The sequence below is a fragment of the Alligator mississippiensis genome, chromosome 2 (assembly GCF_030867095.1).
Source record: "Alligator mississippiensis isolate rAllMis1 chromosome 2, rAllMis1, whole genome shotgun sequence".
Taxonomy (NCBI): domain Eukaryota; kingdom Metazoa; phylum Chordata; order Crocodylia; family Alligatoridae; genus Alligator; species Alligator mississippiensis.
The window spans coordinates 151145321-151158785 of NC_081825.1; the positions used below are offsets into that span (position 1 = coordinate 151145321).

Below are 13465 nucleotides of genomic sequence, written 5' to 3' on the forward strand. Positions count from 1 at the left end.
TAAAAAATTAAAGAATCTGTTGTTTCTAGCTTTTATTTTACTTTTTCTACTTAAAAAAAAAAAAATCCATCTAAAGGTTTCTTCAGAACCTCTAACTTCGTCAGAACCCTCCAGCCCTCCTGCCCTTTGAAATAATACTTCTGATATTGGTAACCCAACACTTAAATGATACAGTGGTAGATCCAGGTTATGCATCTGGGGGGAGCCTGAGGAGAAATTTGGTTTTGTCACTGCATTTTCCTTCCATTTTAATTATCCATATGAATGGGGGAGAAATATTATTCCTAAAAAATCAGTTGACAAACAGTCTCTTAATATTAGTTTTCCCAAAGCTAAATGCAGTGAGAGAGTGAGAAAGGTTGGAAAGATGTTTTGATGTGGTAAGTTGTAGTTTTCCTTGTTTTTACATCTTTTTTTTTTCCCTTTAACAGCTCTTTAAATTTGTCAGCATCAACAGAACAATGAGTCAGTTATCCAGCACCATGTCTCGTTGTGCTAAAGATGTCATTGGCTTTGCTATTATGTTTTTCATTATTTTCTTAGCATATGCTCAGTTGGCTTATCTTGTGTTTGGCACCCAAGTTGATGACTTCAGCACTTTTCAGGACTGTGTGTAAGTATAATAATAAAACATGCAAAAAACATTCCTCAGTACATCAGCAAACTGCCTGAATTACAAAATCAACAATACACAATTTTACTGTACTAGAAGCTCTAGAATTTTTTTTTGTATATGCAATTTCTGAAAACTAGTTTTACCTCTTCACAGTTTTTATCCTGTATACTTTATTTCAACCCAGTATCTTCAGTTAAATATTTCAGGTGCATACAATACAGTTAAAATTTTGCAATTGTTTAATGACAGAACATATATTATTAAACATAATATTATATGCTTTTCTTATAACTTAAGCCTTTTCTTTTGATATTAAGAAAAAATAAAAGATCAGCTTTGAAATGGTTAAACTCAATGACTTTCACAACTTTATTGACTGTTAGTATAGCTGGTTATGTTACTTTACTCCACAGTAATGACATACGTTTAGTTATTGAATGATTGCATAACACCCTAAACATCTCCATATCGCTTCTCCATTCTACTTTTATTCCTTTTGCCAGTTTAAAAAAAAATCCATGTTTAACAGCATAATGGTAACTTCGTGATATCTTGTGCCTGGAAAGATCTGAGACAGGAAGAATTTAAGAAGCAGTTTTCACTCTATTGTGACTGGTTATGTTAGTGATGGGCATGAAGGTGTAACTATCACAGCAACTGTTTATATTTGGGACAAAATAGTGTACCCTTACTACCCCCAAATAGTCAAAATGCTTAGGTCAGAATGAAATGATATATTAAAAATTGCTGCAAGACTCTAAAAACAGTTTCTGAACTGCTGGATGTGTTTTGTTTTTAAGCTTTACTCAGTTCCGCATCATTTTGGGAGATTTTAACTTCACAGAGGTTGAAGAAGCTAACCAAGTTTTGGGACCAATTTATTTCACTACATTTGTGTTCTTCATGTTCTTCATTCTTTTGGTATGTAAACTTTTGTTTATGGTGGGGGGTTAGTGGCACACTTTGGTTTAATCGCCATCTTTACCATCACCACTAGCCCCCTTTTTGGCAGCTTTGGTTTCACTCTGGTAACAGTAAACTTACAGTACCACTAAAACCTTGTGTTTATCTGCCTCTTCTCACAACCATCCATGCATCTTGCTTTTTCAAGGATGTTTTATTTCTATTGAAACTTAACTAGTAACTTTTTGTATATGCTATTAAGAAATAAACCAATAGCATTATGATGAGTTCTGTATTTTCCCATAGAGACATCTTTATTTGTAAACAGTGCTCATTTTCACAGGTAACATATACTAATGTAGAAGGATGAATTGAAACATTAGACTTACCACTTAATTGGTGTTAACAGGTTATGCATAGGCTAAGGATAATATTGATACAACATATTGATGAACTAAGGAGTGTGAAATGGAAGAGATGCTCCTGCTACCAGCTCTGAAGCCAGTTTTCATTGAGCTGCGGTACCCTTCAAATGAGAATATTAACCTTCTGAACATTGCTTTGCCTTTGTCCAAAGGGAGTTGATGGGGAAAACTCAAGACAGAAGTCAGCAACCTACAGCGCCCTAGCCAGATCTGGTCCATACAGAGGCTGGATCCTACCTAGAAAGTCCACCCCAGCCCAGGGCAGCCAGGAGGATCCTGCAGCTGTGCTGAGCTGCGCACTACCTCCATAGCATCCTCCTTCACAGCCCTCTGTTCAATCTGGTGCCTGCACTTAACATCACTGCAGAGGGACTGGGTATCTGCAACGAGCATAAAGTATGGGCAGTTTGAGTTCTCAGGGAGAGAAGGGAGTGGTGGGAGGAGGATGGGGGATGTAGCCTGCAGCAGGGGTCTAAGTCACAAGCTCCAACCCAAGGTAGCAAAATGTTGCCAACCCAATCTAAGAGATTAATAGTTTATAACCGAAGCAACTGGCAGAGTTGCTGGAAGTTTCTGTGCCATTGCTAGCTCATGTAGGCTTGTCCTAAAGCTCAGTGCATCTGATTTTCCCACTGCATCCCTACTTGTAAATCAGCTTACAGCATTTACACAACACTATTGTACTAGTATTCTTTCTTGAGCAATGTTCTAGGAAAAAATGTAGGCCCCCATTAATTAGGTACAATTAATTACTGCTGCTTTTGACTGCAGTCGTTCAGATATTGTGGATAAATATGGAGTAAAAATCTTAAAATTCTTTTCAGAACTGGGTTTCCTTACCACTGACTACCTGTTAAGCAGAATTTTTCTTGCCTTGATTCTATGCTAAATTCCAGAAACAGCTTCCAACATTATTTCATGATAAGATAGGCCTTATAACATGATTTGTTTGTTAGAGGGGCAGAGACTATATCCATTTGTCTGTTGTTACAATGTTGAGAATTGAATGTAAAAATTTGGCCAGCCCCAGAAAGAGTGAGTTGAGTTGTCGAATTGGGTGCAGGCCACTTAGACTCAGGAATGGAATTAAGCAGATATGAAACCTGCCAGATAGCATGGTAGGAAGTTAAATGGAAGATGATATTTCATAGGGAAGAAAGTCATTTTATTTTGTTTAAAGGTTCTTTTTCCTTACGAGCATGTCCTTGTTAGAGGATGTGCCTTCTGCTTCGATTTTGCTAATAACTGAGATAGCGGCCTCAGAGTAGGAAATCCCATTATGATTTTTAAAGCTCAGCATGGATTTTGTGGTACTAGATAGTATTTTGCATGCTCGGTAAGATATGAAATGGGTGCTAAGGTGATTGTAGACTGCTGTAGTGTTGGGATTTTGGAAAGCTCTATGTGACATTGGAGAAAAACTGAAATGCACCAAAGGCAGCTTGCTTAGCTTCTTGTTCTATATGGAGTTGAAGGCAAAATGGGCATGAGTCAACTTCCCTTAATTTTTTCTGGCTTTTGGCTCTGATGGTGGCAGTTACTGTTTTCTGTTCTTAATTGATTTTTCCAAAAGGAAATATTGACTAATGTATGGGTTTTTTGCGTGAAAATGGAATGTTTTACTTCAGAGTATAATCCCTAATATGCTGCTGACTCCTATAATTCCATCTGGGTACGTTTATGGAAAGATAGCTATTGCCATGAATCAAGTAAAAACAAGGCTGGAAGGGACATTATCCAGTCTGTTTCCTTCTTCCACAGAAGGATTAACTATACCTAAACCTTTAGTAACAGAGGTTTAGTCTAACCCAAAGGGGTCAAACTCATCTGATGCTTCAGCCCAGATCCAGACTGTGGGGCTCGTCATGGGCCAGCTCTGGATTGCAGGGCATGGGGGTGGCCACTATGGCCACAGGGGCTCAGGGTCTGCTGGCAGTGGGTCCGGAGGCTGCAAGGAGTCCATGTTGGAGGTTTGGGGGAGGGGTCCAGGGATGGTGGTAGCAGTGAGCCTCATGTCCAGCAGGGCCAAGTCAGGTCAGTTTTGAGGCCTCTGTGACTGCTGGGGCACCTTAGATGCTGTAACAACCCTCTTAGGTTAGTTGAGTTGCTTTGCATCCTTGTTGATTCTTTGGGTGATGCCCATCTCCTCTCTTGGCAGGTTGGATAAATTGGTTTTATGTGCCAGGTCCAGGCTTCAGGCTGCATGTTTAACACCCCTAGTCTAACCTGTTGTCAGATGTCTAGTTGGATACACGTACACCTTCTGGAATGGCTGTTTCTCAGTAGTTAGTGCATGTCTGGGAAATTAAGTATTTGGCACATACAGCAGTAGTCTATTTCCTGGTATCATTTCAGCAATTGGGCTCTTGTTAAACTTCGCATTCAGGTGGAACATTGTTAATTGCTAAAACTTTGTGTAGACATGATACCCTGTAATCATAGAATAGTAGGGTTGAAATAGACCTCAGGAGGTCATCTAGTCCCATCTCCTGCTCAAGCTTGAGAGAGTCCAGAGAAGAGTCGCACGCATGATCAGAGGTCAGGAAAACAGACCTTACGACAACTGGCTGAGAGCTATGGGGCTCTTTAGCCTGGAAAAGCGCAGGCTCAGGGGTGATCTGATGGCCACCTATAAGTTTATCAGGGGTGACAGTCAGCATCTGGGGGAAAGTTTGTTCACCAGAGCGCCCCAAGGGATGATGAGATTGAACGGTTATAAACTACTGCAAGACTGTTTCAGGCTGGACATGGGGAAGAATTTCTTTACTGTCCGAGCCCCCAAGGTCTAGAATAGCCTGCCATCAGAGGTGGTTCAAGCACCTACATTGAACACCTTCAAGAGTAAATTGGATGCTTATCTTGCTGGGATCCTATGACCCCAGCTGACTTCCTGCCCTTTGGGCAGGGGGCTGGACTCGATGATCTTCCTAGGTCCCTTCCAGCCCTAATGTCTATGAAATCCTTGACTAAAGCATTCCAGCTAAGTGTCCGTCAAACCTACTGTCAAAAACATCTAAGGCTGAAGATTCCACACGTTCTCTTGGTAGCTTGTCCCAGTGCTTAATTTGCCTCAGAGTAAGAAAGTTGTTCCTAAATTGAGTTTAATAAACTTTGCTGCAATTTAAGACCATTGTTCCTTCTATTCCTTGCAGCCACAGAGAACAGTCCAGTACTTCACAACCTTTTCAGGGGCCGTGGCACACTCCGCCTCTACTCTTTTGAATGTGGTAGCATGTCCACCCAGCTGAGAACCCCTGCTGGTGCTGCTTTAGCTTACCTCAGTGCTTCTCAGCTGGGTGTTGCTGCCTCCAAATGAAACTTCCCTGTGCCTGCTGCACAATCAGCCCAGGAAGAGCTGTGCCACATGCATGTCCTCCCCCTCCATTGGGGCTTTCTATTCAACCTAAAGCAGGCAGGAACTGCCTTGTGCTATGTAACCCAACCTGGTCTGGCACCCCCTACACTCCCCCTGGAAACAGAAGTGGACAGATAGTTTCACTTGTGACTGTTTACTGGAGGAGCATAGGGGTGGTCAGACCAAAATGCTCTGCACAGTACGAGGCACCATTGCCACTTACTTTAGGTTGATTAGAGAGCCCTAATGCAGGGGGAGCACATGGGCCAGATTTAGCTGGCTGCTGCTGCAAGAGCACCCCTGAGAGGGCCTTTTGACATCCCATGGTGCCATGGCATCCCAGTTTAGACCCATCAGAATAGCCTGTCTCCATCTTCTTTATAATCATCCTTCACATATTCAAAGGCCATTATCAAATCCTTCCCTTAGTTTTCTGTTCTGCAAAATAAATAATCCTAGTTCTTAAAAACTTTTCCCCATAAATCATATTTTCTAGACTTCTTTTTTTGTTGTTGTTGCTTTCCACTGGACTCTTTCCATCTTACCCACATCTTTCTTGCAGTGCAGTACCCAGAACTGGATGCATTACTGCAGCTGAGACCTTGCTAGTGTTGAACAGAGTAGGAAAACCACTTGATTTGCAAGTTATGTTCCTGTGAATACAGCCCAGCATGATATTGGACTATTTTGCATACTGCTAGCTCATTATACCCTTAAGTCTTTTCCTGCAGTACTCCCGCCTGCCCAGTTCTTCCCCAGTCTGTATTTGTGCATGTGATTTTTCCATCCCAGGTGCAGGACTTCACACTTGTCTGTATTGAATTTTATCCAGTTGATTTTTGGACCATTTCTCCAGTTTATCAAGGGCACTATGAATCCTAGCTGTACCCTCCAGTATGTTTGCAGTTTCACCCAATTTGGCATTGTCTGCAAATTTGCTAAGTTCACACTCAGTCCCATCCTCCAAATTGGGTGTTGAACTTGTCTGGCTCTGCAGGTCAAACGAGTGGTGCAAGATCAGCCCCATTCCCCTCTCCCAACAATGCTGGATCCAGCACAGGCAGTGCCTGCTCAGCCTGTCTGGTACCCAGCAGGAAGAGGCCCAGCATCCTGCTGGATGCTGCTGCTGCAGGAACAGTCGTTGGTGCTGGGCTTCTTTCCACAGTGCTGTTAGGGCTCTAGTGCTGCTTCTCTTGCTCAGGTGTTTGGCAGCCAAGCCTGTGAGACCTATGATGCTGGAGACCCTGCAGTACTGCCAAAGCAGCCTGGCTCCATGGCTTGTTTCTGCAGCAGCAGAATAGCCCCTGGGTGAGAGCTATAGTGTTGGAGCCCCAGCAGCACCATGGGGAAAAAGCCTCGTGCTACACAGTGTTTGGCTGTTGCCATGGGAATAAGCCACAATGCCTGGCTTCTTCCGGCAGGGCTGCTGGGGCTCCAGTGCTATAGGTCTCACCAAGGTGCTTGGCTGCAGCCATGGAAAGCTCTCCCCTCCCTTGCATCAAGGTTGCAGGACAGATCTTTGACATCCCTGCTCCAAATCATTAGTGAAGATATTAAACAATCCTGTACCCAGACATACCCCTGGGATACCTCACTTGATACTTTGCCCAAATAAACACAGCCATTGCTGACTACTTGTTGAGCACTGTGATTCAACCAATCCACCTTGCAGTAGTTTCATTTAATCTTTTTCCTTAGCTACTAAGCTAAGGAGAAATGTCATGGGAGATGGTGTCAAAAGCCTTGCTAGAGTCAAGGTATAATCTACCAACCCGTTATTTACGGTCTTATTTAAAAGCTTTGTGATGGATGCAGGACCTTGCCCATCCAGTATTGCCATCATTGGCCATTTTCATGCTCCTGTGACCTGAGAAGAAGTTTTGACTTCCTATGAGAATGCAACAGTCATAGAAGTGATGCTTAAGTACACTAGTGAAGATCTCTTGAGAGTTTTTTAACCTCCCATTTCTATTTTTATTTTAAACAGAACATGTTTTTGGCCATTATCAATGATACATACTCAGAGGTCAAATCAGATATGGCGCAGCAGAAGTCTGAGATGGAACTGTCTGATCTTATCAAAAGGGTAAAAAGTGTTTTGTCATAAATGCTGGCTTTTTTGGCCAAATTCCAGGATCAGTAATGCTTTGTTTCTCACATCTGGTTTACAAAACTGTTGTTATGTGCAACACTAAGGTACAATGAGCTAGTACCTAAATAAAGCAAATAATCATTTGGAGACAAATCAGTCACAGCCAAGCAGAAATCAGTAAGAAGATATTCTATCTGAATCTGCATTGATAAAAACATGGAATTGATTAGCCAAAACATTGAAATCTGCCAAGCCTTTTAGTTTGGTTACTTCATTTTGAGGTCGTTTGAATTGTTCTTGTACTTCCCAGTGCTCAGTCACACATGCAGGGACTCAAGTATTAATATGTACACTGGGATCTGCAGAGTGCAGACACTATTTAAACAGTTTTACATAAAGGGTGGGAGCTTAATTATAGGCCTATTAAAAAAAAAACAACAAAAAACAAACAACAACAACAAAATAAACCTTGGCCAGTATACATTACTGTGCAGTGTGTAAGTAACAGTTAAGTATTTGGGCAGCAGACTACAGTTTGGTTGTATGGCTTTGATTAAAAATTTTTAAATAGAGGAGAACAGTGTATGGATGTTCCATTGCAAAGAAACTCAAATCCCAGCAGCTTAAAAATCAGATAAGCCACAGAGTGGCTAAAATAAATAGTCTGTCACTTGTCTTGCACCACGAGTTGCAACAGTGGAATTAATGAAACTGGGTATTCGACTTTTGGTGGTAGTTGGGAGTTGACATCCTTGCAGTAAACATGGTTGCATTCCTCATAGAAATGTTAAAATAAAAAACAGATAAGACTTATTGAGGTATTTATTCACCCAGTGCTTATTTGGAATCATTAAAATTAATCGGGTTCATTTAGAAATGTTGGAATTTTGTGCATGAAACAAATATCAAACAAACTTAAGTATGCTATTAGAAACAAAGCTTAAGCATTCTTAGAGAGAAAACCGGTGTTTTATTTGCTCTTTTAGGGATACAATAGAGCTATGATCAGGCTTAAATTGAAAAAAACAACTGTTGATGACATTTCAGAGAGCCTGCGACAAGGTGGGGGCAAGTTAAACTTTGATGAACTACGCCAGGATCTGAAAGGGTAAGGAGGCTCCTATTTTACAAGATAAGTCTTGATTAAGGTTCATTAGTGCATATATAGATAATGCGTATGATTGCTTTTATGAATGATGGGCTCGTAATAAAGCAGACATTTCCCTTAAATCTAATGGATGGTTTCTTACATAAACAGATATACTGCACACGTACAAAGTCAATGGGCATTGTAAAAACAAAACCCCAAATTAAAATGGAGACGGGGGATTGAGAGGATATTAGTGTGGGATAGAAGGGAAGTAACAACTTTTTCTTGGCCTGTCTCATCATACTGTCTGGGAGTTGGACCCTCACAGCAGGGAAGTTCTAGAACCATTAGGAGGGAGGACTGGTAACAGTGCCCATTGGGTGAAAGATGCCTTAAGTGGGATGCTGAACATAAGACTGGGAGATTTAGAATGTGGCATTTGAGCAACATGATCATGTTTTGATTCAACATTTTTATTTTTGTCCTGACCAATAAGTTTTGGGTCAGGGGGAGGGCGCTATGAAGGTGGCACTGCTCTCCATAAAGGACAGTGGTTATAGACAAACTGATTTTCTTTTTCAGCATTTCTGCAGCAGACCTCTTGCTTAGCTTGCAGGATTTTATGGGTGAGTGGGAGGGAAAGGGAGGCAAAAAGAGTAGGGATATTTGTCTTATAACAGGTGTTCCTTTCTAGTTGGTTCTTCAATCCTGAAGAAGCCCAGGCTTGAAGAAGGGCACTCATGCCTGAAACATTGTCTAACATCTCTTCCAACTAAATAGTAGGTCCTACCAAAGAGATTGCCATAAAAAAGGTTTGTTCTTGAATGCAAAGTCATTTACAGTGTCATTCTGTTCCCAGCCCTTTGGAGCAGGAGCTAGGAAAGCTCATGGTAAATTTTGTGCTTCAGTGTTAATAGCATGTAGGTGGTCAGGCTACAACTCCAAATGGCAGATCCATTGCATTCTTTTCCCTCAGTGCCAGATACCATTGAGGATTTGGAAAGAAGAAAGCTTTCTTAAATTAAGTCCACAGCAGAGAGTATGATAGCATTCGAAATCAGGAAAAACTTTGGAAGCTCTGGGCTTGGGGGCAAGACTGCCATGTTATCAGTTGGTGGCCGGTAACCAATCTTTGTCATCATGGTTTACCAGACTTCGAATCCCAATGAGAAAAATTATGGGCAGCATTGGACATGTCTCTAGATTCTAGAGAAAATACTTCACTTAATACTGGGTTTTCTTCAATATTTTGACCTGTTCCATATTTAAAGAAGAAATAAGCAGGGGTATGTTTATATTTTCATTTCAGGAAGGGTCATACTGATGCAGAAATTGAAGCAATATTTACTAAGTATGACCAGGATGGGGATCAGGAATTGACAGAACATGAACATCAGCAAATGAGAGATGACCTAGAGAAAGAAAGGGTAAGTCATGTTTCAGGGCAACAGTAGGAGCCTAATCACCATCAGGTGGATCATTTGTGTTTTTAAGCGCTAATTTTCCTTTGCATGAGTTTTGCATTGCTATTGTCTAACTTTCAATCCCAGCAAAACTGTGAACAGGGGTGGGTTTGTCAGTGAATGAAGTAGTCATGCAGTCTGGACTCGCACTAACATGAGGTCTTAACAATCTGTTTGTTTTTTCCATCAAGGAGGATCTGGACCTGGACAGGAGTTCTCTTCCTCGTCCATTGAGCAGTCGCAGCTTCCCTCGTAGTCTGGATGACTCTGAAGAGGATGATGATGAGGACAGTGGACACAGTTCCAGAAGAAGGGGTAGCAGCTCTAGTGGGGTTTCATATGAAGAATTCCAAGTGTAAGTGCATATGCTAGTCTCAGATTGTGTTGGTCTCTTGAATAACCTTGGATGTTGACCAAATTAAATCTTTCAGAAATATTCATAATGCATTTTGAAGGGATTATGCTAAATTTGATAATAGCTCTCATGTGAAGTCTCCTGCTTTTAAAGCTGTTTTGAAATGAAATGGCTTAGATGAAAATAAAAATAGTAGTGAGCGCTTTAAGGAACAAGAGTTGGTGCAAATATGGATTTTTCCACATTTAGTCTTTAGTCAGAATAAGCCATATCAGACCTGAGCCTAAGTTAGCATCTCCCACTCCGCTATGGAAGAATTGCATCCATTCTAATACAGTGGCTGACAGGCTTGGGGAGGGGATTAGGGTTAGAACGGACTGTTTTGATGGTCACCTCACATATCTCAAAAGGGCTTTCAGCCAACAAGGACACTCCTCCAGAGAGAGAGATCACACTTTTGAAAGAGCCACCCAGATATCACATGAAGATCTGCTGCAGTACAAAAAAAATCCCCACAAATCGCACACCATTACTTATGACATGTCACCCTTCCCTGGAACCTTCACGGAAAATCTTTAAGCAATTGCAACCCATACTAGAAGAAGACAATTCTTGAAGAGATGTTTCCAGAACCACCCATCCTAGCCTTCAAACAAGTACCGAACCTTGCTAACATCACCAGAAGCAAACTCCCTATGACCCAAACCAGAACATGCCAGGACAAGAAATGTAAAACCTGCCAACACATGTCCATCACTCCCACAATAACCACACCCCACAACAGACCCATCACCATTCCTGGATCTTACACCTGCACCTCCAGAAATGTAATGCATCTCATCTAATGCACCAAATGCCCTGATGGAAAATATGTAGGAGAAACCAAAAAACAACTGTGCACCAGAATGAACGCACACCGGAAATCTATTAAAGACCAGAATACCCAACTACCTGTGGGTGTACACTTCTCACAAGACAGTCACTCCCTCTCTGATCTCTCAGTTTTAATCCTCAAAGGGAACTTACAAAACACCTTTTGTAGATGAGCCTACGAACTTCACTTCATAAATCTACTGGATAAAAAAATCATGGACTCAATATAGACATTGGATTTATGACACATTACAACCTGCCTGATGCTTGATTTACCACATACCTGCCAGACCTGACCCTGTACCCCTTTCTTTCCCCTCAACTCCATTTCTGTCCTTCGTTTTCCTAATTTCCAGTTATTTACTTTCACAGTCGGCCTCTTTTCTACTTTGAATTACTACTATAGTAGAGTCTCCCTTTACTCACCTTTTGGGGGTTTTTTCCCCTGCTTCCCCCCCTTCCCTACTCTACCTTTTGTTTTCCTAATTTCCACCTATTTACATTCTCACTGACGTCCTGACACACTTTTAGCTTTTTTCATTCCTTGGAGTCTCAGAACAGCAGAGACTCGCTATGCTTGAAGAAGGATGTGTGTACCCAAAAGCTTGCAAAGAACTTTTTTCCAACTACTCAGTTGATTTAATAAAAGATATCACATCTACCCAAAGAACTTTGTCTACATCAGGGGTGTCCAACCTTTTTGAATGTGAGGCCGGATCATGAACTTTTTATCATCCAGTGGGCCGGCGAGCCATATTCAAAGACCTCACCGGAAGCAGTATCACATCAGGAAGTGATGTCACATGACCTTTGACACCAATGAAGTTGCAGGAAGTGACAATGAAATGGGCCTGGAAATGTGGTTTAAAATCCAAAATAAAAACATTATAAAAGCAACAATGAAATAATACCAAACACTTGACTAAAATAAACAGTCGCATAATGAAAGAAGCATAATGCAAGTCAACAGATCAAAATTGGAAAAGATATCAGCCAGAGTGGAAACTAATCAAAGGTGGAGGGCTGTGTCTCAGCAGGAGGCACCCGCGCAGCGCTTTGCAGCCTCCGCCACTCACTGCCTTGCAAGGGGCAGGTGGGAGGGGAGGAGTCCTCAGTGCATCCGAGAGGCATGGCCGCAGCTCCAGCCAGGCACAGAGCGGAGCAGGGTGGGGCGAGCTGCTGCCACGTGCGGGAGCCCCACTCTGGGCTCCTCCTTGTCCTCCTGGCCACAGCCTCCCTGGGATGTGCGGGAAAGGCGCCCTCCACTCCACCGCTACCCACCTTGCTGCCCCGGTGGCTGCATGTGCCTGCGCCGCCTCCCGTCCCCAGCAGCATGTGAGAAGCGGCCGACTCGGGGCCTCGCGCACAGACAGCCAGGCCCAGAGAGCCGCAGCGCCTGGGGGGAGACTGGCCGGGGGAGCAGGCACCGCCTTGCTGTGGGGCAGAGCAGGGCAGCGGGGCTGGCGAGGAGGCAGGCGCGGGCCAGCAGTGCCAGCAGCCGCTGCTTGGCTTCCCGCGTGGGGCCGCTCTGGCAGTGCAGGGCTCGTGTTGGGGCAGGGAGGCAGGCACTCCTGGACGCGCATCCTCCCCACCAGCGACCAGCATGTCCCAGGCCCACGAGCGGAGCCGCTCCTCCGCCACGTGGCGGCAAAGTTCTCAGGTGAAGGCTCCGTCCTGCACCTACCCTGAGCCCGCGGTACCGGCTGCAGCCGCCCGGGCAGGCACCAGCTCCTCAGGGTGGGTGGGGCCGCTCAGCAGCCGCAGCCAGCGCCACCCCCGGCCGGGGAGAGGTCCAGCCCCGCGAGGGACCTAGCCAGGCCGTACCACGCTGACGCAGCGCGTGTGGGAACCTTGTTCCTTCCCCAGCCCTTCAGCAGCCACTAGGAAGCTGCTGAGGGGCTGCGGGAGGGACAAGGCGTTTCCCGTCACTGCACCACAGGCCACAGAAAATGCCTTGGCGGGCCGCATGGTGGACAAGCCTGGTCTACATGTTTCAATTGGGAACTTTTGTACTGCTACAGGGAGTCTCTTAGTCTCTGTAGCATCCCAGAGTACTCCACTTTCCCTCCCTTCAGTAAGAGGGAAGGAGAGGGAGCAGCTGATTCCTTGACAAATTGCAGGGAGCAAAGCTGCAGCAGTGCTTGGTTTCTTCTTGTCAAGTGGATGGCCAATCTGCTGATTGACAGAATAGCTCTACAACAGCCACCACAGCAGTGTTGCTGCCCTGCTCTCTCTTTCTGCTGTGGGAGTAGGAAGCAAAAGAGCACCTCCTGTTGTCCCTGATTGGAGAGGG

At 43.7% G+C, this 13465-nt stretch overlaps 1 protein-coding gene across 2 annotated transcripts in view; it reads left to right on the forward strand.

The window, feature by feature from the left end:
- The window catches only part of PKD2 (polycystin 2, transient receptor potential cation channel), a 57077-nt gene that overhangs the window by 36603 nt on the left and 7009 nt on the right, over positions 1-13465 (forward strand). For both annotated transcript variants that reach the window (XM_019488129.2, XM_019488130.2), the window contains 6 exons: positions 432-613; positions 1417-1537; positions 7287-7385; positions 8378-8499; positions 9791-9908; positions 10136-10299. In XM_019488129.2, coding sequence (XP_019343674.2) covers positions 432-613; positions 1417-1537; positions 7287-7385; positions 8378-8499; positions 9791-9908; positions 10136-10299 — 806 coding nt within the window. The remainder of the gene's footprint in view (positions 1-431; positions 614-1416; positions 1538-7286; positions 7386-8377; positions 8500-9790; positions 9909-10135; positions 10300-13465) is intronic.